We start from the raw sequence: 27,531 nt of genomic DNA on the forward strand, positions 1-27,531 counted from the left end.
CTAAATTTAAATTGGAATAAAAAAATAAAAAAGCAAGTTTAAATGTCCAAATTCATAAACAGTTATAATTAATGACTTCTCTACTGTAAGAATAAAGGCCAATGCATGCAGTGCCTCACGTAACCGCAAAACAAACGCGTTCAGTGATGTTAAGAAGCATGCTTTTCATATGCTTCACTATATGGCACGCAATGCACAATTAGGAGTGGCAATACATATACTTTCCATTGTGTTGTGTTCTGATGTTACAGGGAACACAATGCCCATGGTTTACCTAGCCTCTCACTGATAAGGGATTAAGTAAATATGTGTTTTGCAGGACTAGAGACACTTGTATTAGTGAAGGAAATGGAGGGTCAATAGTTCAAGACTGAAGCTGTAAACCATGGATGTCAAACTCATGGCCCTCCAGATGTTGCAAAACTACAACTCCCATCATTCCCTGATAGCTGTAGTATGCCCAGGCATGATGGGAGTTGTAGTTTTGCAACAGCTGGAGGGCCACGAGTTTGACATCCCTGCTGTAAACCATTGGAAAAACTGCTGTCATTCAGCTAAGGCTATAAAACGTGTAAACTCAGAATGTTATCTTAAACTTTAAACATGACTATGGGATTCTTCTAGGGAAATCATGTTTTAAAATAAATGTCCCTTCTTGGATCCTCCCACTGCCCTGTCTTCAGCAGAAGATCAGCACACAAAGGAGAAGGCAGCAGCTTCTGCCCAACTACCTCTCTGTGCTAGAAGAGCTTAGAAGAACTTCTTTCTTTCCTTCAAGGAATGTATAAAATACATTCGCATATTAAATACAGAGGAGTCGGAGTCAGGAAGTACAAAAAACTGAGGAGTCGGAGTCTGAGTCGGAGCATTTATCTACCGACTCCACAGCCCTGGTCAGAGCACTGCTATGCAACACCCCCTGTGCTCTGCACATGACCCCCCCCCCCCCTCCCCCGCTTGATTGACAGGGCTAGACATCAGGCTGAGGGCAGGGCTGTGTGCTAGCATCTACATATCATATACTCTATGTACTATAGCTTCATCACACTGAGATCTGCTCAGAAAGCTAATATACATATTTCTATTGTACCCCCGGGCACAATATACGATTATAAAGACATCAGTAATAGGTGATAACTTATAAGCACAGAAAAGATATGCTCTATGTGGTCACCCAATAGCTTAGCGATAAGTGATCTGCCATGCATGTAGAAATCCAAGAAGAGACTTACATAAGCTTTTTTGCTCTCTCATCTAACCCATAATAAAAGGCTATACTATAATAAATAAAATATCATATAACAATAAAAGGCCTTCCTATATATTTTTTTTATTGTTTCTTTTTTGCTTAGAAACCTGAAACATATTACTGGTTTATTCAGATGCACAATATATGATTATAAAGTAGCCAACATTATGTATTAGCTTTTTGAGCCCAAAAACATAATTCTCAATATGATAAGAATATAGACCTTAATTATAGGGTAAATGTAGAAGAAAAAATATATCTGAACAAAAAAATTCAAACCTGGGATCTCTACATGCAAAACCAAGCATTTACCTCAAAGCTGTAGCATTACCACATAGAGAAAGAAGCATGTTTTTCTCTATATTTATAAGCTAACACATATTACTGGTGTCTTTATAATTATATATTCTGCCTGTGAATAAAGCAGTAATATCTCACACAGTACATGATTATGTAGATGCTAGGAGGCATCTCTGCTCTCAGTATGCTTAGCCTTGTCAATCAAAGCCCAAGGTGGCGTTACAAAGCAGTGCTCAAGGATTCAGCCCACCTCCTGGTGCCTAATTCTGCCTATAAACTTACCATTCATAGTGGTGTTTCCTTTTTGTAATTAAAGCTAGGGTCTGATGCATCAATCTGAAGCTTCAGTGACTGTTTAAGGCCTAACTCAGTTTCTGTTGAAGGGTAGCCATCCAAAACTTCTTGATGTCCTCGACCTTGTACTGAACGTGGTACAGAAACTCTACCTAGGAAAACCTGGTTTCCTTGAAGGTGATAATTGGGGTTGGTCAGGATTCCATTTCTTCTCTTCTGTTCGGCACTTTGCTGCTGAATAAGGAATTGCTGTTGAGAACGGCCGACCTCCTGCTGCATCGAGGTAATCTGAATTTTCGATGCATCTTCAGGGATTTGCTTTAGTGGCACATTCATACCAGTTACAGAACTTGGAACATGCACTCTTTTGTCAAACTGAGTCATTTCATATTCTAATACCTTAGACTGGGAACAGCTGCTTTGCTTGGTTTTCTTTGATACAGAACTAGATTTATTTGAGATCTCTGCCTTGCCTCCTTTACTTGTTTTTGTTGACTTTAAACTAGGCTTGATTTGGCTCCATTCAAATTCGCTTGTGGGAGAATTATTCTGTCCTAAAGAGTGAGTTGTTGAAGAAGGCGATACTATAGACTGTCTACTTCTACTTCGTGGAAGTGAATGTTGTTGAATCTGTTCAGTAAAGGAAAGGCAATGAAAACTATCAATAGGCACAGTTTGAGCAGTTGCTGTAGAAGAGGTTGTACGAAGAGAAGAGTTTTTAGAACTTTTTAGAGAATTATTCGATAGTGATGACTTGTGTCTGTCCACAGTAGAATCTGGAGATTCTGAAGGGGAACTAAAAGCATGAGATGGACCATTGCATAAGCCACGCATTGTAGGATGAACATCACCACCTCCAGTGCTGGATGAGCTATTTGATTTAATTGTTAAAGACTGCACTTTTGTAGATGAAGGATTTAAGGCCTTTTGCTCCATCGTGTGAACAGGAGAAGGGTTGCATCCATTTAAAGTTGAAGCCCCATATTTTTCCAGCAGTTTAATTATTTGTGAATGTCCATTTTTAGCTGCAACACGCATGGCAGTTCTTCCAAATTGGTCTGCGTGGTTAGGGTCAGCACCATGTTCTAACAAAACTTGTACAACATCAGTATGCCCTTCCTGGGCTGCAATGCAAAGAGCAGTAGCTCCTTGGTTGCATGCATGGTCAACAAGGGCACCGTTCTCAATTAAAAGCTGAACAACTTTGACATGACCTTGCCAAGCAGCAGATTGTAAGGCAGAACGTTTTTCATTGTCTGAACCATTGACATCTGCTCTGTAGGAAATGAGGGACTGGACCATCTCTAAATGTCCCTGCCAGCAGGAAACGTGTAAGGCTGTCCTTCCTTCAGTATCACTAGCTTCTACATGTGCACCATTCTCTAAAAAATATTCAGCCATTGTTAACTGATTTTCCAGTGATAATATATAAAGTGTTGGTCTTCCATCAGCATCTTTGGCATTTATGTCTGCACCATGACTAATAAGTAACTCCACTATGTCTCTATGTCCTTCTAGTGAGGAAACACGCAAAGCATTTTGTCCATCATATCCCTTTTGATCAACTGGAGATTTACTTTCCAAAATTATTTGCACACAGTCATAATGTCCTTCCTGCGCAGCCAGTATTAAAGGAATTCGACCATCGTTATCAATTTCACTTGTTCGAGCACCTTGTTCAATCAATGCTTCACATATCAATCTATGTCCCTCAAAGGCAGCCATATGCAGGGGAGTCCATCCACCTCCATCTCTATGATTTTCATCTAGGCCTCTATCCAGAAGTGTCCGCACAACTTCAACATTTCCTTGAGCAGAGGATATGCTAAGAACAGTTCTACCTTCACTATCAATACTATCTACTGCAGCACCCCAAAAAAGCAGAGTGTTAACTACGGATGCATGCCCCATTGAGGCTGCTGCAAGAAGGGGGGTACGACCATTTTTGTCAGTATGATCAACATCTGCACCACCTTCTAAGAGTAAATCAACAACATCTACGTGTCCTTCATATGCAGCCACAAGTAATGGAGTCATTAGATCTTTATCACAATGATCCACTTCTGCTCCCCGTTCAATCAGGAGGCTCACCACTGATGCATGACCCTTGCTTGCAGGAACACATAGTGCAGCTACAGATAAAGCAGTTCGTCCATCCACATCTTCATGATCAACTTCTGCACCGTGATTTAAAAGATGCTCTACAATTTCTCTGTGACCCATGTATGCTGCAGCAATCAAAGCAGTCCTACCCTCATTGTCCGCTTTATTAACCTCCGCTCCATGCTGCAGCAAATTTAGTACAATATCTTCGTGTCCCCCCCAGGATGCTGCTCTTAAAGCTGTTCGACTATCTGCATCTGCACAATCAACTTTTGCTCCAGCATATAAAAGTGCAGAAACAACTTCAGTGTGACCACCCCATGCAGCAGATCTTAGAGCTGTCCATCCATCATGATCACAATGGTTTATATCTGCTCCACACCCAATTAAACAATTGACAACCTTTACATGTCCTTGGCGAGCAGCTAAAGTAAGTGCTGTTTGTCCACTGGCATCTTCTATTTCTAGATCAGACCCTCTTGAAACAAGTAAATTGACCACATCAAGATTCCCGCTATAAGCAGCATTGGCCAACAAAGTTCTCCCATTTGAGTCACACTGATTAACAGATGCTCCATTATCTAGAAGAGTGCGGATAGAATCTTCTCTTTCCAAGGCCTGTCTTACAATGCAGCAAGTTCGGTCATCTTCGCTGTCAACATGTGCTCCTGCCTTGACCAACAACTGTAGCACCTCTTGCTCCTTTGGTATTACAGTACACAAAGAGTCTTTAACACAAGTTCCATTCCAGATCATCCACAATGCCAATTCTGAGTTTGTTAACTGCAAGGTTGAATGTATGAGATGTAACCCAAACTCTTGGACCTCTACTGGTGTTAATTCTTTTGCTCGACACGTGTAGCTCATTGCAAGCATTCGATGCCCCTCAGCTGCATTACATAAGTATTTCTGTGTGCAGTGCTTTACATCGAGCAACCACTCTTCAAAACTGTAATGGAAGAGGATTTTTGTGTTCCCTAACCCATCAACCAGTACTTTAGATAGAACATCCAATTTCCGTTGAAAGTCTTCCATGGTCAATGACATATTTTTGGTCCAAACGGCATGGAAAAGTTCAGTGGTGGTCAGTGGCCTGCAGGCAGCCAGAATCACATTTAATATAGGTTGGACCTTTGCAAACTGTTTTCTTACAAATAGCCGCTGACATAGCCAGAGGTACAAACCATTTAAAGTTCCAGGGATGTCGCGAATTTCACGAAGCATTATAAAATTCTCTACAACGCCATCTAAAACACGTTCCAGGTAAAGAAAGCACCCGCTGCTTTTTATGTGTAGTTGATTTAACATTTCTGCAGTTTCCTTTGTTAGATGTTGCCTTAAAGCTTCTTCTTTGTCTAAACGATGCAGAATGTATTGCTGTACATCTTTAACAATGTAGGCTTTTCGGAGATCATCCAGACTTATCTTTCGAAAACCTGCAATTGAAAACAAAACGTTACTTAAGCTTAGGAATATAATAATGATATGAGTGATAAATTCATCTAAAAGCAATGCAATACTATTTGGCAATCATTCAATGTGAGAATATATTCTGTCGGGAGCTATTCTTAGATAAGTCACAATCAAGAAACATTTTTACAGTCTTTATCCTGCTAAGGAAAAGTCATTCCTGTTTCAAACAACATTCCTGCATCATGCAAGACAATAAAGAGACCACCTCTGCATTTCCTATGCTTATTTTATAAATGAAATTCCTTTACATGTACATTGTTCTTCAGTATGGAGAAAGCACCATTAGAGGGAGAATACAAATGATTAACGGGAATACAAAAAACCTAAATAACACAAACATATAGGGGGGAATTTATCACACCTTCACTCCAGAATTCAGGCTTTAATTTGGATTTATCACTATTTAAAAAGTTGCAAACTCACTCCAGTACAAGGATGGAATAGGAAAACTGGAGTAACATTTCTAGACAAAAGTTTAAAGATGCTGCAAATTTAAACAAACATGTGACATTTGAGAAATCTGATGTAAAGTACTCTAACGCATACTCAAGAAAAACTGACTTCATATAGTACCCTCATGATAAATTCTCCCCAATGTTTAAATTCAGTTTGTTAAAAACGTGCATTTTATCCTTCCCTTACACCAAGTATAACCACTCATAAATAAGCAAAACCTAAAGATGAATGAGGAAAAAAAGAAAAGAAAAATGGGAAAAACTGGCATATTTTTGAACCTGCAATGGGGATGCAAATCCAGGACTGACCCAATCTAACATCATTATAGGGATTTAGTGTGAAACCAGAGTGGAGAGATGCCAAGGCACACTGGAAAGGGCAGTTGATGAAGCAACCAAGCAATAGCACCCGTACAGAATATTCACTGGGTTTCAAACCGTTCCCTAAACAACTGCCCCACTCAACATGCAGTGGCATCTGTCCATATCTGACGTTAAAGGGGTTGTCCGGGTTTAGAGCTTAACCTGGACATACCCCCATTTTCACCCAGGCAGCCCCCCTGACTTGTGCATCGGAGCAGTTCATGCTCCGATGCTCTCCTTCGCCCTGCACTAAGGGTACTTTCACATAGCGTTATTCTTTTCCATCATAGAGTTCCGTCCTAGGGGCTCAATACCGGAAAAGAACTGATCAGTTTCATCCTAATGCATTCTGAATGGAGAGCAATCCGTTCAGGATGTCTTCAGTTCAGTCTTTTTTACTTTTCAGGGTGGAGATAATACCTCAGCATGCTGCGGTTTTACCTCCTGCCAAAATTCCGAAACACTCGCCGGAATGCCGGATCCAGCATTTATTCCCATTGACATGCATTCATGCAGGATCCTGATCCGTCTGACAAATGCCGTCAGTTGCGTACGTTTTGACGGATCCGGCAGAAAGGCATGGCAGCAATGAAAGATATTCTCAAATGGATCCCAACAATTTCTGCCCGATCCTACTGCCTAATAACGGAGTGTGTGAGATTACAGTTGGCATTTCAGTCCTTAAGTACCACACTAGCGCATCCTTAAACAGGACCTGTGACCTCTCTTAACATATGAATCTATGTTGCGCTATTCTTTTATTATTCCTGCTAGCAGTTATGAATGTATTGTCAGCAGTTGGTAATAAAGGTCTATCTGGGTGTTACAAGGTGAGGGTGTGTTCTTGCAGAGTAACACTGGCAGCACTGAATGGATACTGGCAGACTGTTTAGGGAGACACCGTTTCTCCACCCCCCATCATCGACATAGCCCTATGAGGAATTGTTTTTTGCGGGACGAGTCAAGTTTATTACAGCACTAGTATGAAGAGAGTGTGAAAAAAACATTGCAATGCCGCCACGGTCTCATTTTTACGAAGTTCACTGCACAGTAAAAATTACATGTTGACTTTATTCCGTGGGTCAGTACAATAATAGAGACATCAAATTTATAAACTACCGTACTTGTTTTTTACTTTTCTGCTGACAGAGCTGTAGTTTTATATAGGGATGAGTGAACTTGTGTTTTCAAGGTTCGGGTTATCTAAGAACTCCGATATGGATTCGGTTACCATAAGTTATGGTCCGTGGTAGCGGAATCCATAATGGGATTCTTAGATAACCCGAACTTTGTATGACGAACTTGAAAAACACAAGTTTGCTCAGTGCTACTTTTATAAATACCATTTTGGGAAACATGGGATTTTATTGGGTGGTGAAGTAACTCAAAAACAACATTTGGGTATTGTTTCTTGTATGGGCTTCACTACTTATGACACTTAAATCGTTTGGACATTACCAATTATGTTTAGCCTTTTAATTATTTTTGTTCTTTATATATGTGATACATAGGAAAAGAGGGAGCAATGTTTTGAAGCTTTATTTTTTTAGTTTTAAAAACTTTATTTTACATTTTATGAAACTTGTACCTGTGATCACATTACTATACCCTGTAAATACTTCTGTATTATGGTGTATGGAGAATTTATTTTTACCAGCAAGGTGTAACAGACAGTAACATGGCAGCCTGGGGGCTTCGTATTGATGAGATGCTTCAAGCATCATAATAACATGGTACAGGGCAGGAAGACGTTAAAGGGAATGCGTCAGCAGAAAATGACCCATTGTTCAAAGGGGTTTTCTGAGATTTTACTACGGATGACCTATTCTCAGGATTGATCATCAGTATCTGATCGGTGGAGTCCAACACCCAGGCCCCCTGCCAATCAGATACTGATAACCTATCCAGAGGACAGTGTGAACAGCACTCAAGTCTACCAAGCACCTTTTCCTGAACGGTTTATTTCACAAGCAGCAAACACTGGAGGGAAGAGACAATTTATGACACGTGGCACACCTAGAACAGGATCAGGGAAGAGGAGAATATATCTATTTATCTCTACATCTATATATACACATACACATGTATACACCATATTTTGATATGCTTTTTAAGACGCATCTAGGTTTTAGAGAAGGAAAATTAGAGAGAGAAAAAAGTCATATTAACGGAAGCACTCACTAGTATTGGCTGTAGAAGATGCATTGCCATTTCTCCCCACTTTTGGGGGAAAAAGGGTGTCTTATAAAGCAAAAGATTTGGTATATATCATTAACTTTACAGCCTTTTAAAACATTTAGCTACGCATCCTATTCCCTGTAGCCATTTACTGTTAAATCATGTTTTTTCATACATTGCCTTTTCTCTCCAGCCATAATACAATTAAACGAGTGCTTTATATTAGGGCCTATAAAAAACGGCCACCTCCCTTAGACTTTTCATGTTCTATTGTGTAACAACATTGACTAACAGGATATTTAATAGTTTTTTTTTTTTGTTGCAATGATCAAAAGAAAAATAAGACTCTAATGTCAATGTGAAAAGAACCTTCTACAAAGTGATTTTCATTAATTACAATCATTAGACACAAAACAATCTAATAAATAACTAACACCACTCCTCCCAAGTCTGTGCTTATTAGAGACACCTTTGAACACATTAACCACCTTAGGTTTGTGTGGATGGGTTGGTTTCAGTATGTTGACACAGTTTTGTTTTTGCCATTGGACTTTTTGAACTTGGTCATTTTAGGATGTTAACATAGAAAACTGATGGCAGAAAAAGACCACATGGTCCGTCTAGTCTGCTTTTGAATGGGAGCTGAGCGGTGGTACCCCAGCATGGCCACTACAATGTACGAAACCTTCTGCTTCTCCCTTTGTACTCTAGTTTTTGATGCAAATGACTGGCCATAACCGCTAAACCGGGGGTGGGGTGTCAGACCTCCACTGATCTGATATCGATGACCTATCCTGAAAACAGGTCATCAACATATAAGTCCTTGAAAACACCTTTAAATTCACTTTCTGAAGACTTCCCAACCAAATCTGCTAGAAGTTTGTTCCAAGTATCTACTAAACCATGGATGTCAAACTCATGGCCCTCCAGATGTTGCAAAACTACAACTCCCATCATTCCCTGATAGCTGTAGTATGCCCAGGCATGATGGGAGTTGTAGTTTTGCAACAGCTGGAGGGCCACGAGTTTGACATCCCTGTACTAAACCCTCCAAAAAATATTTTTTGACACTGCTTCTGACCTTCCTCCCAACTAATTTCAGATTGCGCCCCCTTGGATTTGTGTGGAAGGTTTTGTTGTAAAAGGATTTTCCAGTTTTAAATTAAATAAAACTTAATGCGAAACTGATACTTTGAAAATGCTGTCCAATCTCAGGGAAGAATTGTATAAAAGGCACTGAGAAGATCAATACCTAAAGATTGATCAAAAGATTTTGTTATAAAACAATTCATCATAACTTTGTACTTAGGCCTCTTTCACATTTGCGTTGTCCGGATCCGGCCTGTAATCCACTTGCCGGAATTACACGCCGGATCCGGAAAAACGCAAGTGTACTGAAAGCATTTGAAGACTGATCCGTCTTCAAAATGCGTTCAGTGTTACTATGGCACCCAGGATGCTATTAAAGTCCTGGTTGCCATAGTAGTAGTGGGGAGCGGCATACTTACAGTCCGCGCGGCTCCCGGGGCGCTCCAGAGTGACGTCAGAGCGCCCCATGCGCATGGATGACGTGCCATGCGATCACGTCATCCATGCGCGTGTGGCACCCTGACGTCACTCTGGAGCGCCCCGGGAGCAGCACGGACGGTAAGTATGCTGCTTCCCCGCTCCCCGCTACACTTTAGCGTCCCGGCAGCCATGGTAACCATTCAGAAAAAGCTAAACGTTGGATCCGGCAATGCGCCGAAACGACGTTTAGCTTAAGGCCGGATCCGGATCAATGCCTTTCAATGGGCATTAATTCCGGATCCGGCCTTGCGGCAAGTCTTCAGGATTTTTGGCCGGAGCAAAAAGCGCAGCATGCTGCGGTATTTTCTCCGGCCAAAAAACGTTCCGTTCCGGAACTGAAGACATCCTGATGCATCCTGAACGGATTTCACTCCATTCAGAAAGCATTAGGATAAAACCGATCAGGATTCTGCCGGCATAAAGCCCCGACGACGGAACTCTATGCCGGAAGAAAAGAACGCAGGTGTGAAAGAGTCCCTAATTTGTTTAAATTCCTGCTCAGTCTGGGCTCAAAAGTCCAGTGGGTGGTCCTATGAAGTGATTGCTAGCTAAGCATGCACACAGAGCTAGCAATCACTGAGTAGGACCACTCTCTGGACTCCTAATCATAGTAAGTGCAGGGATTTGAATGAATAAATAAAAGTTCTAGTGAATAATTTCCAAAAAACTATATAGCAATCTGCTCAGCTCCTCCTGCTCTATAGCATGATTCATTCATATTCAGTCCAACAGGCTCCCTACAAAGATGCACTTTGTGTTTCAATTCCTTAACAATTTGAGATGTTCTACAGACTTTCTCCTGCATAGAGTTCTGTTTGGTAGGGGTTTATACATCTATATCCAGTCGAGGGATTACTCAGAGTATTACCCTGGATTCTACACTGATATATTTCATCTATGCTGATACTGTAGGAAACCATCAGGATATAACTGGCTATAGTTGATGTTTTCCTACTCTCTTTGTATGCCTAGCCATAATTTAGGCACAGCATCTTGGCAGTCCGTGCACCTGAACTGAAGATTTAGGCTACTTTAGCACTTGCGTTTGGTGCGGATCCGTCATGGATCTGCACAAGTGCATTCGTTCAGATAATACAACTGTCTGCATCCACTCAGAAGGGATCCGTTTGTATTATCTTTAACATAGCCAAAACGGATCCGTCTTGAACACCATTCAAAGTCAATGGGGGACAGATCAGTTTTCTATTGTGTCAGATTATGTCATAGAAAACGGATCCGTCCCCATTGACTTACACTGTGTGATCCGTTTGGCTCAGTTTCGTCAGGCAGACACCAAAAGGCTGCAAGCAGCGTTTTGGTGTCCGCCTCCAAAGTGGAATGGAGACGGAACGGAGGGAAACGGATGCATTCCAAGCGGATCCTTTTCCATTCAAAATGCATTAGTACAAAACTGATCTGTTTTGGACCGCTTGTGAGAGCCCTGAACGGATCTCACAAACTGAAACCAAAACACCAGTATGAAAGTAGCTTAAATGAATGTGGTGGGGCCACCAGCCCTGCCTGCTTTTTGGGAAAGTGGCAAGGCCGGTGGAGTAACTGCACTTTTCACTCCACAAAAGTGGCGTATCTGTATGATAAATATGGCCCATCTAATCCACTAACAGAAAAAGGAGATCTTGAGAAGTTGAGGACTTCATAGAATATCAACTTGATAGAAAATGAACCTTTTTTCACCTTTAGGGATTTATAGCTTACTTACAGGATATGTCAAATACCTGGGGGTTTCACTTTTGGGATCTGCACTGGGGTTGAGCGAACCCGAACTGCAAAGTACCCGGACCTGAGTGTTCAGGTAGTTTTATTATATAAAAAAAATTATAAGACAGAATGCTAAATAAAATGGCTATTGAGGGGTTAAAAAAAAAACAAAAAAAAAACCTCACCACTTAATCACGCAGCCTTGATCGCGCAGGTCTTCTTTCTTCAGGACCTGCGGTGACGTCACCACGCTCCCCACATGGTGAGCACGGTGACATCATCGCAGGTCCTGAAGAAAGGAGACATGCGCGATCAAGGCCTTCCATGGGTTCACTCATCCCTAATCTGCACCTATCAGGAGAACAAGGTTGGAGATTCAAGGTCATCAGCAGCTGCTTTTTCTGCTGAAATTAATGAGGAGATGACCATGTGCACCTCCCTCCCTATATGAAAAATCCAAACTCAACTCTACCCGAGTTGCCTGAATCTTCCACATTTTCAATTTTTTGTGCTGTGAAGAAGCCCTAAAGTGAGAGGCAATGCAAGATACCATAAATAAGAAAGCATATGCTTTACACGTTTACAGCAGTGTCTACTACATGTGACTAGGGTTGTCACGATAAAGATTTTTATTCAATTTCGATACCATAAAAAAGTATTGCGCTACTCGATACCACGCAAAATGATAACACCAAAAAAGCTGCGTGCATTCCGCATCTTATGGAATGTCCAACCCATAATAGAACAGTCCTATCCTATTTTTGTGGGTGGACAAGGTGACTGTAAAAAATGGTGAACCGCGCAGTTTTTATAAATTTTTTTTTCCTGTTACGGCGTTCACCGCATAGGAGATTTTTTTTATTTATTTTTTTATTTCAATAGTTTGGACTTTTAAGACGTAATGATATGTAATAATGTTTATTTATTATTACTTATATATTTTATACATAAAATTGGGAAAAGGGGGTAAGTTATACTTAATATTTTGGTGGCACTGAGCCACCAATGAAGATAACTAACCCATGAATACAAATACAGGCGGCGGGTGTCGGCTGCAGAATCACATAGTCGGCACCCAACTTCTATGACAGGGCGCTGCGATCCGAGGCAGTTAATTCCGCAGCCGGCACCCGCCTGTATTTGTATGCATGGGTTAGTTATCTTCATTGGTGGCGCAGTGGCCACAGCCCCTCCTCCTCCTCTCTCATTGGTGGCAGCGGCACAGGGGGGGAGGGAGAGACTCCCTCCTTCTCCACTGTGCTGCTGAGGGAACATGAGAGCAGCGCGCTCCATGTTCTCTGATACTAGGCTGCGCACTAGTGCAGCCTAGTATCAGTGAAAGGCAAATCACGGAATTGAAATATATACAAAAGTATTGATTTGGTATCGATAATTCGATATCCGATGCAACCCTACATGTGACTTCAGCTGTGGTGAAACTAACATTTCCAGCATGCCATCAAAGCTAAAGCTGTCACTACAGGCAGAGACTTGTGCCATGAAAACTGCTGGGGAGGCCAAGTTTGCAGATGACTGAGGTAAGCATACAATGTCAACCCATAAACAATAGTAAAAAGCTGCTGCATGATGGGATTTACCCTATTCCATCGACAGTATATTGGATTTCCAACATAATTTCAACCTGCTGTCAAATTTAAAAGGGTTTTCAAAGATTTTGATATGGATGACCTATCCTCAGCAATATCAGATCAGCAGGGGTTTGACACCCCATTAATCAGCTAGTTGTAGGGCCGGCGCCAGAACTAAACTGAAGCAGCTTCATCCACTACACAATGGACAGAGCTGGGTAGTTATGGCCGAAACAGCTGAGCATGGGGGCTGCTGAACAGATATTGATGGCCTAACCAGAGGATATGTCCCCACTATCAAAATCGTTGACAACCCCTTTAAGGTCAGAAGTGCAACCATCATCCTGAAGGCAACATTGAAACCCAACATCACCAAAAAACAAACAAAACAAAAAAAAAACTCCATCAATTTATGTAATACGCGCTCATTTATCAAATAATGGCTTTTTATGCTGGTCTTTGATAGGCCCTGTGCTTCCGGATATAGCATCTAATATATCATGAGGAGCGGGCCTGGTCATAAATTACGCGCACCTCCGGGACTCCATGCATATGGCAGCCCCTGAATGGAGTAGATTTAACTCCTCTTTTACTCCTGTTTTCAGGCTTAAATGTTAGTAAATTTGACGGTGGTCGATGTCCCAAGTGGGACCCCCAAAGAGTCCCAATAGATAAGATATGGAACAAAACCAGAATATACAAGTCAAGGACCTCCGTGTTCCCTTCATGTCAGTTCTGCTGGGACAGGGGCTGCTAAAGGATTGTACGTACTGCAGTCACACCTGTAGTGCAGATTTTTGTGCGGCCGAAATTTTCGCAAAAAAAACTGCGACATATGAATAAGCCCTTAACCCCACTGACCACTTTATATACTCCACTGTTGCACATATTCAGTTTTGAAATCCTACATGAACGTCTTCTGCCATCATCTCCTGCCAATTTTAAACAGATGTGCTTTTGGACATGTTATAGGGAGTCGGTCAGCTGGAAATTCAGTGGTAAACCAGGCACATTGCCTTGTAGGGCTAGCTCAGCTGAATGTCATGATACTTTTTCTCCAGCATGATGCAATGGATCGCTAAGTGAAAAGGTATGATTAGTCCATATGGAAATGAGGAATTAAGTGCACCGAGGCCAGACCCAATTCTGTGCACATTACATACTATTTCCCCACCCGAATACGGAAACTCAGATACACGCTTTTGGGGAATACACGGTTGTGTTTTGCCCAAAGTCGCGTGAGACTTTGGTATTTCTATCTGCGTATTTAAAAACATTTTAAAATAGGAATCCGAAGTGGGCTTTGGTACTGGCTGGTACCTCGGTGCCAAATCTGACTTTAGATCCCTAAGTGCACCAGCAACCATATGTTTTGCTTCCATTTTCATCATTTGCATATTATTAATTGATCCTGTGATTTCCTTAATTCTACGACTTTTCTTGGTGTTGCAATTTCAATGTTTTTAAATCCGGAAATAGGAATACCGTAGTCATTCCCAAAAGTCTTGATTTGCTCAAGCCTAGTTCCATTCCTGTAATAGGGGCTGTGTACTAGCTGGTTATACTGACAACTTACATCTTCTCACGACGCATGAGAGCTCCCCCTCCCTTCTCCAGATCTGTATGGTGAACACATGCAGAGGAAAAACCCATCGCTCACAGGACCTCCAGCAAGGCTTAAGAGATGCCCTCATAAACATGGTATCCAGGGAATGCAGGATGCTGAACTTCATGGGAGAAGGTTTATCACCTCTCTAGAAGTACAAGGGGTTCATTTTATTTTTTATTAAACATAGTATTTATATATTGCTTTATTATGTAATATGCCTGGCAGTCATGTACCAACACAAACGAGAAGCGGCTTGTGCCTCGTCTTCATGGCTCACAAGTCAGCGTAGACAGCCCTACATCAGGAGTAGCGGACACTGTTCAAGCTTCACAGAAATCTCGTCATGCCTGACTCCAAATATAAATGAAATTACTACTTTTAAAGCAGTTTTGTGATCTCAGCAGCCACATCAAAAGACACTAGATGCTCTTTACCAGGTTACTGAATGTCAATATACACATCGGAAATTCGGATCCTCTAATAATAGGAAGAAAAGCTCTGCTTGTTCCTTATTACAAAAAATCTCACAAATCTCATGGAATTTTATCTGCAATATCACAGCATTATTAGGTACATCGGAAAATCTCATAGGATTTAGCATCAAAAACGACATTAAATAAGTCGCCAAATAAGCTCTGTATTAGTAATACCATAATCAAGTTACTTTTTAACAACCGTCACTAAAAACAAGTCATGTATTCATAGCACATGAATGGTTGGCGGAGCCGCAGCACTGTCAATATTTTAAGGCAGGTGCCATACTAATAGAGGAACAGAAATGTGTCATTTTTACAGATGTATATCCCAATCCCTTATTACCTTAAAGGGGATGTCTCTCTTCAGCAAATAGCATTTATCATGTAGAGAAAGTTAGTACAAGGCACTTACTAATGTATTGTGATTGTCCATATTGCTTCATTTGCTGGCTGGATTCATTTTTCTATCACATTACTGCTCGTTTCCATGGTTATGAACATCCTATAATCCAACAGTGGTGGCCGTGCTTGCACACTAGTGTGGAGGCCTATGTGGGTACCCGCTGTCCCAACCACTAGAGAGGCCAGCACTTTTTTCTATAGTGTGCAAGCATGTCCACCACTGATAGATTACAGGGTGGTCATAACCATGGGAACTGGCAGTGTATAATGTGATGTAAAAATGAAGCAGGCAGCAAAGTAAGCAATATGGACAATCACAATACATTAGCAAGTGGCTTGTATTAACTTAACTTTGTATTAACACATTTGTCTACATGATAAAGACCATTTGCTGAAGTGGGAGAGCCCCCAGAAAATAGTCACAAGTCCCTTGATAAATGAACCGCTTTGTTTGCTCCATGTGGATTCCCTGGCATGTGCCATACAGAAGTATATTCGTTTTTGTGGGGGGTAAAAATGGTGCAACAAGGTGATGAATATAAAGAAAGCACACACCGTATTTGTAAAGAGCATTTACATAAAAAATGTAAGGGTATGTCCACACGGGACATCATTTGCTGCAGTTTTGTTGTGGATTTCAAAATGTGGATTACAAGTGGATCAAAATGTGGATTACAAGTGGACCACTGTGGAAATACATAGCATAAACTGACACTGCAGGTCTGAAATCCACACGCATGTCAACATACAATACTTTGTGAGCGTGTAGAGGACATATGCCAAAATCTTTTTCCCAGTACTGTACAATCCTGCAGATTTACCATTACGCAGATCGGCAGCATATCAGGCATGTGTGAACATACCCTAATAAATGGCCGTATACAGACGTGGACAAAATTGTTGGTACCCTTTGGTCAATGAAAGAAAAAGTCACAATGGTCACAGAAATAACTTTAATCTGACAAAAGTAATAATAAATTAAAATTCTATAAATGTTAACCAATGAAAGTCAGACATTGTTTTTCAACCATGCTTCAACAGAATTATGTAAAAAAATAAACTCATGAAACAGGCATGGACAAAAATGATGGTACCCCTAACTTAATATTTTGTTGCGCAACCTTTTGAGGCAATCACTGCAATCAAACGCTTCCTGTAACTGTCAATGAGACATCTGCACCTCTCAGCAGGTATTTTGGCCCACTCCTCATGAGCAAACTGCTCCAGTTGTGTCCGGTTTGAAGGGTGCCTTTTCCAGACTGCATGTTTCAGCTCCTTCCAAAGATGCTCAATAGGATTGAGGTCAGGGCTCATAGAAGGCCACTTTAGAATAGTCCAATTTTTTCCTCTTAGCCATTCTTGGGTGTTTTTAGCGGTGTGTTTTGGGTCATTGTCCTGTTGCAAGACCCATGACCTGCGACTGAGACCAAGCTTTCTGACACTGGCTAGTACATTTCTCTCTAGAATTCCTTGATAGTCTTGAGATTTCATTGTACCCTGCACAGATTCAAGACACCCTGTGCCAGACGCAGCAAAGCAGCCCCAGAACATAACAGAGCCTCCTCCATGTTTCACAGTAGGGACAGTGTTCTTTTCTTGATATGCTTCATTTTTTCGTCTGTGAACATACAGCTGATGTGCCTTGGCAAAAACTTCGATTTTTGTCTCATCTGTCCACAGGACATTCTCCCAGAAGCTTTGTGGCTTGTCAACATGTAGTTTGGCATATTCCAGTCTTGCTTTTTTATGATTCGTTTTCAACAATGGTGTCCTCCTTGGTCGTCTCCCATGTAGTCCACTTTGGCTCAAACAACGACGGATGGTGCGATCTGACACTGATGTTCCTTGAGCATGAAGTTCACCTTGAATCTCTTTAGAAGTCTTTCTAGGCTCTTTTGTTACCATTCGGATTATCCGTCTCTTAGATTTGTCATCAATTTTCCTCCTGCGGCCACGTCCAGGGAGGTTGGCTACAGTCCCATGGATCTTAAACTTATGAATAATATGTGCAACTGTACTCACAGGAACATCTAGTTGCTTGGAGATGGTCTTATAGCCTTTACCTTTAACATGCTTGTCTATAATTTTCTTTCTGATCTCTTGAGACAGCTCTTTCCTTTGCTTCCTCTGGTCCATGTCGAGTGTGGTACACACCATATCACCAAACAACACAGTGATTACCTGGAGCCATATATATAGGCCCAATGGCTGATTACAAGGTTGTAGACACCTGTGATGCTAATTAGTGGACACACCTTGAATTAACATGTCCCTTTGGTCACATTATGTTCTGTGTTTTCTAGGGGTACCATCATTTTTGTCCATGCCTGTTTCATGAGTTTATTTTTTTACATAATTCTGTTGAAGCATGGTTGAAAAACAATGTCTGACTTTCATTGGTTAACATTTATAGAATTTTAATTTATTATTACTTTTGTCAGATTAAAGTTATTTCTGTGACCATTGTGACTTTTTCTTTCATTGACCAAAGGGTACCAACAATTTTGTCCACGTCTGTATATCAGTAGATAAAAAGTGAAAACAGTAGTCAAACTTTGGCAAAAGAAAACCTGAAAAAGTGACAACCGGAAGTGCAGCTAGGGATGAGCGAATAAAACTTAGTTCTATGCATGAGCTCCGTACAGTATTAGAATGTATTGGCTCCGATGAGCCGAAGTTATAGTCACGCGAGACTTCGCGCAATAACTTCATAAATTAATTTGTACTGTAAAAGAACATTTCCCAAACTCGGGTTCGGTTCCAAGGTACCACATAAGTGCAGCCATAGCAGCTGTCACTTACCAATTACTGCCTGGAAGATCATTTAGTAACGTGTGACCATTTTTATGTTTCACATGGAGGTCTTCTATAAGGCCCATATTTATGTACTTCCATTATTCTGCAGGTGTAGACAGACTGACATGCGATTCCCACACCATATATACCAAGGCATATGTAATGCAAAACCACATTCAACCCCCATACTTAAAAGGGTTCACAAAGATTTTAATACGGATCTCGTATCTGATCAGTGGCTGACTCCTGCCGATCACCAGTGCTCCTGTGAGCGCCGTTGGTATAGCATCTGTGCTTGGCATCATGCTCAGACCCATTCACTTCTATGGGGCTGAGCTGCTCCCAGGCCACGTGGCCAATGAACATGTCGTCACTGGCCTAGGAAAAGCCGTGGAGCTCAGAGGAGCGCCGGTGCCTTCTCAGCTGATCAGCAGGGGTCCCAGGTGTCAGACCCCCATTGATCAGATACTGATGACCTATTAACACCTTTAAATTTCATACTGAGACACAATCTTACATAGGATCAAACAGTTGCTCCAAGCAGATGTACGGCACAATGCACACACTGCGTAAGTTAATGTGTAAATGCCTTATCACAGACTCGGAGAGCAGAGGAGCATTTTAAATTCGGCTTTCTTTGAAACCTGCGCTCCTTGTGCAGAACAACAGATCTTTTTCTGAAGAGAATGTCACACCTGGCCTCAAAAGAGCAGAAGCAAGCATGATTGCAAGGGAAAAATGAGGGAAACAGAAGAGACGTGCACCTGGCAAAACGGTATATATGTGTATGTAGTGTGTGAAATATATATATATATATATATATATATATATATATATATATATATATATATATATATATGCGATACGGTAGAAAAAAAAAAGCAAGGTTGGTGTGCCAGCGGCTGTGGAGACAATCCAATATCCAAATAAATAAAATTCCAAAAAATTCCACAGCACCCCCAAAGTGCCATGGAATTTCTTTGAATATATATACCCCCCTCCTCCAATATTTTTTGCTTTATAAGACACACCTGATGACAAGAAGCACCCAGGTTTTTGAGGAAAATAGGAAAATAAGAAAAAATAAATTAGAACCAAAAGGGTGAACTTTTGGTGGGTTTTGAACTAATGGTGTTCTGAGGATGACACTATTATTGGGGATATGTGGATGACACACATATAGCACCTTATGTTGGTCCCCTCATGGTCCTATGTGTCACAGTATTAAGTTATTAATATGTGCCCTCAGGTCCCTGTGTGAATAGTGACCCCATTACACCGGGCCCCACTCACAGCAGTCTTCACATGTAAAGTCTATTCATTTAATCCTTAAGCAGTGGAGCTGCTTTGTTAAGCTAATCGCCTGTACCCAGACATACCCCCATTTTCACCCAGGCAGCCCCTCTGACTTGAGCATCGGAGCAGTTCATGCTTCGATGCTCTCCTTTGCCCTTCACTAAACTGCGCAGGGCAAAGGCATTTTCTGGAGCTCTGGTGACGAACTGGGCTCTCCATGGGGCTGCCATGAAACTCGGGTGACGTCACGGCATTGATGGGTGGGTTTTAGCGCTTCCCTAGCCTGTAAAACGGCTAGGGCAGTGCTAAAGCCCACCTATCAGAGCCGGTGACATCACCGGGAACACAGTGCTGGGCAGAAGCCTCTGCCAGGCAGTGTGTTATTAGAAATAAAAGAGCCCTTAGGCCTAGTTCACACAAACGTTTTTTTTGCGGGTGTACGGGCCGTTTTTTTGTGTTCCGTATACAGAACCATTCATTTCAATGGTTCCGCAAAAAAAACGGAATGTGTTCCGTATGCCTTCCGTTTCCGTTTTTCCGTTCCGTTGAAAGATAGAGCTTGTCCTATATTTGGCCGTAAATCACGGGTCGTGGCTCCATTCAAGTCAATGGATCCGCAAAGAAAACTGAACACATACGAAAATGCATCCGTATGTCTTCCGTTTCCGTTCCGTTTTTTCTGAACCATCTATTGAAAATGTTATGGCCAGCCCAATTTTTCCTATGTAATTACTGTAAACTGTACATGGCATACGGAAAAACGGAACGGAACGGAAACGGAAACACAACGGAACTCAAAAACGGAACAACGAATCCGTGAAAAACGGACCGCAAAAAACTATAAAAGCCATACGTTCGTGTGAACTAGGCCTTACCCTGCGTGATCCAGCGCAGGGCAAGGGAGCGCATCGGAGCGTGAAATGCTCCGATACTAACATCAGGGGGGCTGCCTGGGTGAAATAATAGGTATGTCCGGACAACCCCTTTAACTGTAACTGGTACATCGCAGGCCGTTATGCCACAAAGCGCGGCCTGCGAAGTATCAGTGTCAGCCATAAAGCAGAAAATACGGTATTTAATAGAATTTTTTAGCCCCTTAGAAATTAGAATTTATTTCTTTCACTGTTGCCTTCTAAGTAGCAGTATGAGGGCTTGATTTTTTACTGGACAGGTTGTGATTTTTACTTATGTCATTTTGGGGTACACATAACTTTCCTTTTGAGGCCTCATGCACACGGACGTTTTTTTTCACGGTCCGCAAAACGGGGTTCCGTTGGTCCGTGATCCGTGACCGTTTTTCCGTCCGTGGGTCTTCCTTGATTTTTGGAGGATCCACGGACATGAAAAAAAAGTCATTTTGGTGTCCGCCTGGCCGTGCGGAGCCAAACGGATCCGTCCTGAATTACAATGCAAGTCAATGGGGACGGATCCGTTTGATGTTGACACAATATGGTGCCATTTCAAACGGATCCGTCCCCATTGACTTTCAATGTAAAGTCTGGAGTTCTGTTATACCATCGGATTGGAGTTTTCTCCAATCCGATGGTATATTTTAGGCTACTTTCACACTAGCGTTCGGGCGGATCCGTTCTGAACGGATCCGCCCATAATAATGCAGACGGAGGCTCCGTTCAGAACGGATCCGTCTGCATTATATTAGCTAAAAAAAGCTAAGTGTGAAAATAGCCTGGGACGGATCCGTCCAGACTTTCAATGTAAAGTCAATGGGGGACGGATCCGCTTGAAGATTGAGCCACATTGTGGCATCTTCAAACGGATCCGTCCCCATTGACTTACATTGTAAGTCTGGACGGATCCGCACGCCTCCGCACGGCCAGGCGGACACCCGAACGCTGCAAGCAGCGTTCAGCTGTCCGCCTGTCCGTGCGGAGGCGAGCGGAGCGGAGGCTGAACGCCGCCAGACTGATGCAGTCTGAGCGGATCCGCCTCCATTCAGACTGCATCAGGGCTGGACGGCTGCGTTCGGGTCCGCTCGTGAGCTCCTTCAAACGGAGCTCACGAACGGAAACCCGAACGCTAGTGTGAAAGCAGCCTTAACTTGTAGCGTCCCCATCACCATGGGAACGCCTCTATGTTAGAATATACTGTCGGATATGAGCTACATCGTGAAACTCATTTCCGACAGTATAGTCTAACACAGAGGCGTTCCCATGGTGATGGAGACGCTTCAGGTTAGAATATACAACAAAACTGTGTACATGACGGTCCCCGGCTGCCTGGCCGGTGCGGCCAGGCAGCCGGGGGCAGACCCCCCCCCCCCTGTTTTTAACTCATTGGTGGCCAGTGGGCCCCCCCTCCCCTGTTGTTAACTCGTTGGTGGCCAGTGTGCGCACCCCCCTCCCTCCCTCCCTCTATTGTAATAATAGCATTGGGGCCAGTGTGCGCGCCCCCCCCAACCCCCTCCCTCCCTCTATTGTAATAATAGCATTGGGGCCAGTGTGCGCGCCCCCCCAACCCCCCCCCCCCTCCCTCCCTCTATTGTAATAATAGCATTGGGGCCAGTGTGCGCGCCCCCCCAACCCCCCCCCTCCCTCCCTCTATTGTAATAATAGCATTGGGGCCAGTGTGCCCCCCCCCGATCATCGGTGGCAGCGGAGTAGAAGATTCATACTTACCTGGCTGCTGGCTGCTGCGATCTCTGTGTCCGGCCGGGAGCTCCTCCTACTGGTAAGTGACAGGTCTGTGCGGCGCATTGCTGTCACTTACCAGTAGGAGGAGCTCCCGGCCGGACGCAGACATCGCAGCAGCCAGCAGCCAGGTAAGTATGAAAATCTTCTACTCCGCTGCCACCGATGATCGGGGGGGGGGGGGGGTGTGCGCACACTGGCCCCAATGCTATTATTACAATAGAGGGAGGGAGGGGGGGGGGGGGGTTGGGGGGGTGCGCACACTGGCCCCAATGTATTAAAACAATAGAGGGAGGGAGGGGGGGGTTGGGGGGGCGCGCGCACACTGGCCCCAATGTATTAAAACAATAGAGGGAGGGAGGGGGGTGCGCACACTGGCCACCAACGAGTTAACAACAGGGGAGGGGGGGGCCGCACAATGATATTCAAACTGGGGAGGGGGGGGGGGGTCTGCCCCCTGCTGCCTGGCAGCCCTGATCTCTTACAGGGGGATATGATAGTACAATTAACCCCTTCAGGTGCCGCACCTGATGGGGTTAATTGTACTATCATATCCCCCTGTAAGAGATCGGGTGCTGCCAGGCAGCAGGGGGCAGTCTTGTACAAAGTTTGTAGTGTATTCTAACTAGAAGCGTCCCATCACCATGGGAACGCCTCTGTGTTAGAATATACTGTCGGATCTGAGTTTTCACGAAGTGAAAACTCAGCTCTGAAAAAGCTTTTATGCAGACGGATCTTCGGATCCGTCTGTATGAAACTAAAACCTACGGCCACGGATCACGGACACGGATGCCAATCTTGTGTGCATCCGTGTTCTTTCACGGACCCATTGACTTGAATGGGTCCGTGAACCGTTGGCCGTGAAAAAAATAGGACAGGTCATATTTTTTTCACGGCCAGGAAACACGGCTCACGGATGCGGCTGCCAAACGGTGCATTTTCCGATTTTTCCACGGACCCATTGAAAGTCAATGGGTCCGTGAAAAAAAACGGAAAACGGCACAACGGCCACGGATGCACACAACGGTCGTGTGCATGAGGCCTAAGGCTACTTTCACACTGGCGTTTTGGCTTTCTGTTTGTGAGATATGTTCAGGGCTCTCACAAGCGGTCCAAAACAGATCCGTTTTGCCCTAATGCATTCTGAATGGAAAAGGATCCGCTCAGAATCCATCAGTTTGCCTCCGTTCAGTCTCCATTCCGCTTTGGAGGCGGACACCAAAACGCTATTTGCAGCGTTTCGGTGTCCGTCTGACGAAACTGAGCCAAACGGATCCGTCTTGCACACCATTGAAATTCAATGGAGGATGGATCAGTTTTCTATTGTGCCAGATTGTGTCATAGAAAACGGATCCGTCCCCATTGACTTACATTGTGTGCCAGGACGGATCCGTTTTCTATGACACAATCTGGCACAATAGAAAACTGATCCATCCTCCATTGAATTTCAATGGTGTTCAAGACGGATCCGTCTTGAACACCATGTTAAAGATAATACAAACGGATCGGTTCTGAACGGATGCATGCGGTTGTATTATCGGTGCGGATCCGTCTGTGCAGATCCATAACGGATCCGCACCAAACGCAAGTGTGAAAGTAGCCTTACTTTTATTAACTCTTTGTGGCAGGGAGATGGGAAAAACCTGCAAAACTGCCACTGACATTTTACGTTAATTTTTGGAATAAATAACAACTTTATTGGTACAGTTACAGTGATAACAAATACATATTTTTTTTTATGCTTTACTACTTTTGCTCAATCAAAAACCTTTTTTTAAAAAGAAAAGAACCTTTGTGCATCGGCGCATCCCAAGACCCATAACTTTTGTATTTTTCTTTCTATGGAGCTGTGTGAGGACTTGTAGTTTTCATTGGTATCATTTTTGGCTACAGAGCTCTTTTTGAATGCATTTTATAAAAAAAAAAATTGGTGGCAACTAAGCAAAAAGCAGCAATTCTGCAATTTTTTTTATGGCGTTCAGAGAACGGGATATTTACACAATATTTGCGTAGTGCAGTTTCTTACGGACGCGGCATTACTTTTTTAAACCACAGTCTCCCAAGTGGACTGTAACAGGAGATCTTTTGATTTCTTCTAAAATATAATACACTATTCGTATAGTGCATTGTATTTTTAATGTCAGTGCTATACTGACATTGACCAGCAGGCTGCACGAGAGGTACAGCATCCTGGAAAACTCTAGAGGCAGGCCTGAGGCCTACACTAGGTCTCGGCTTGCCTCCATTGACAACGACACCCCATAATCTCATTAATATCCAATGGGTGGGGGTCCAACTCCTAGCAATCCCGATGATCACTTGTTTGAAGTGGCCGAAAAGCTGATGAGTGCTACAGCCTCTTCATAGTACAACCACAGCGCCTTACATTTACTTTAATAGGACTGAGCCACACAAAGGCCATGTGACTGATAGATGTGACATGACAGACCAAGGTGGAGGTCACAGTGCTCGCTTGAGTACTGGAACCCTTTCAAACGGCTAATCGTGTGGGGTGCTAAGAGATAGACCCCCACCAATCAAATATTGATGACCTATACCCCAGACGTGACAAGGAGAACATAGTATTTATTCTAATTTTATTCGAAATGGTCCCATGTTAATACGCGCTTGCATTGCAATGTGGGCACTGCCATTACTCCTAGAGGCTCAGCTCTGTCTGCAGCTGCCATGCCCTCTCCACTTCATCATGCCTGGACCCTTCAATCAAAGTGCAGAGGGCGCAGCAGTTACACAGAGAGAAGAGCCTCTAGGTGTAATGACAACGCCCCCGTAGCTCCTAGAGGCTCATTTACATATATTAAATTATAATTTTTCTCAGCAATGCGGGCACATATGAACATGGGACCAACACAGATGTCTTCAGTTGTCAAGTGCACAGGTAACAGGTCAGTCAGTTTCATAGATACAAATCTGCTGACAGATGCCCTTTAAGAATTATTTCACATGAGAGATACAGTTTTCTCTCAGTTTTCCTGTAGTTTGCTTCAGTGTTTTCTGCAAATCTGTTAAGTTCTTGAGTTTTTTTTGTGCGGATGCAACCAGTTTTTGATGTGTTTTTCATGAACGTGAAGTAAAGTGATATTCTTCACTTAACATCTCCTAGCAACCATCAGTAAAAGAAAAAAGGACAGTGCTTCAGTTCGGATTCTCTGACCCACCGAGGGACATTTATCAAGACTTCTGTATCCATACGCCAGTTTTGATCGTGGCGTGAGATGCGCCTAATTTATTAAGAGGCTTAATTATAGTGTACATATCATGTGCGCAATAATTTGCAACTTTTTTATGCCACTACTGTGGCATAAAGACATTGATAGATGTCCCCCATTTATATAAATAGACCAGTCCGCTATGAAAAACGAATGAAGAAAGAACATGTTGAGATTTTTCCTGAAAAGACAGATGGTCAGCGAAAACCAATGCTCATTGAAAATGAGTGTTCAGTTCGGATGCTGTCCATTTACAAAACGGAATACAGTTGTGTTCAAAATAATAGCAGTGTGTTTAAAAAAGTGAATAAAGCTCAAAATCCTTCTAGTAGTTTCTATTTCCATACTATACTACACATTCTATTCCAAATCAAAACATGACGAAAATATTGAATATCAAATTTGTGTTGTTCCTCTAAAAAACACAGTTCTTGGTTTTGCCTCAGAAACTGCATTTTTGATGTTACCCCACAAGTTTTCTATTGGATTAAGATCCGGGGATTGGGCTGACAACTCCATAACGTCAATCTTGTTGGTCTGGAACCAAGATGTGGCACATTTACTAGTGTGTTTGGGGTCGTTGTCCTTGTTGGAACACCAATTTCAAGGGCATTTCCTCTTCAGCATAAGGCAGCATGACCTCTACAAGTATTCTGATGTATTCAAACTGATCCATGATCCCTGGTATGCGATAAATAGGCCCAACACCGTAGTATGAGAAACATCCCCATATCATGGTGCTTGCACCACCATGCTTCACTGTCTTCAGTGTACTGTGGCTTGAATTCAGTGTTTGGGGGTCATCTGACAAACTGTCTCCGGCCACTAGACCCAAAAAGAACAATCTTACTTTCATCAGTCCACAAAATGTCTCTTTAGGCCAGTCAATGTGCTCTGGCAAATTGTAACCTCTTCAGCACATGTCTTTTTTCAACAGTGGGACTTTGCAGGGGCTTCTTGCAGATAGCTTGGCTTCACATAGGCATCTTCTAATTGTAACAGTACTCACAGGTAACTTTAGATCTTCTTTGATCTTCCTGGAGCTGATTGTTGGCAGAGTCCTTGCCATTTTGGCTATTCTTCTATCCATTTGAATGGTAGTTTTTCGCTTTCTTCCACGTCTTTCAGGTTTTGGTTGCCATTTTAAAGCATTTGCGATAATTTTAGCTGAGAAGCCTATCATTTTCTGCACTTCTTTATATGTTTTCCACTCTCCAATCAACTTTTTAATCAAGGTACGCTGTTCTTCTGAACATGGTCTGGAACGACCCATTTTCCTCAGAATTTCAGAGAGAAATGCACTGTAACCAGCATGTACAACATTTGCTGCCTTCCTTCCTTAAAGGAAATAAGGGCAATAATTGCCACCTGTTTTTCAAAGAATGAATGACCTCACTCATTGAACTCCACACTGCTATTATTTTGAACATGCCCCTTTCAATAAGCGATTGAATAACAGAGAATCAGCAGCATGTATGTCATGAGTGTTGGGTTTCTATTACTCTACTACACCTGCTAGTAAATTATTTGCCATGTAGAAATATAATTTCTACCAAAAACAGTGATTGATCAGGTTAGTGATGTCTGACTGCTATCATTTTGAACACAACTGTACATGCAGATGGAAAACTCGCTTGTGTGAAAGAAAAGCGCCGCTGCCTTTTCTCAGCTTTTCCTATGCCAGTGATGACACTTTCATTGGCCATGTGGCCTAGGAGCAGCTCAGCCCTATTCAAGTGAATGAGGCTTAGCTTGATACTAAGCACAGCTGCTATATAATGT

At 42.7% G+C, this 27,531-nt stretch overlaps 1 protein-coding gene across 1 annotated transcript in view; it reads right to left on the bottom strand.

Annotated features, from left to right (window-relative positions):
* Positions 1-27,531, bottom strand: part of ANKRD50 (ankyrin repeat domain 50) — a 94,855-nt gene that overhangs the window by 6,878 nt on the left and 60,446 nt on the right. The window contains exon 4 of the mRNA XM_044302241.1: positions 1,832-5,382. Coding sequence (XP_044158176.1) covers positions 1,835-5,382 — 3,548 coding nt within the window. The 3' untranslated portion in view covers positions 1,832-1,834. The remainder of the gene's footprint in view (positions 1-1,831; positions 5,383-27,531) is intronic.

This window comes from Bufo gargarizans, chromosome 1 (genome assembly GCF_014858855.1).
Source record: "Bufo gargarizans isolate SCDJY-AF-19 chromosome 1, ASM1485885v1, whole genome shotgun sequence".
Lineage (NCBI taxonomy): Eukaryota > Metazoa > Chordata > Amphibia > Anura > Bufonidae > Bufo > Bufo gargarizans.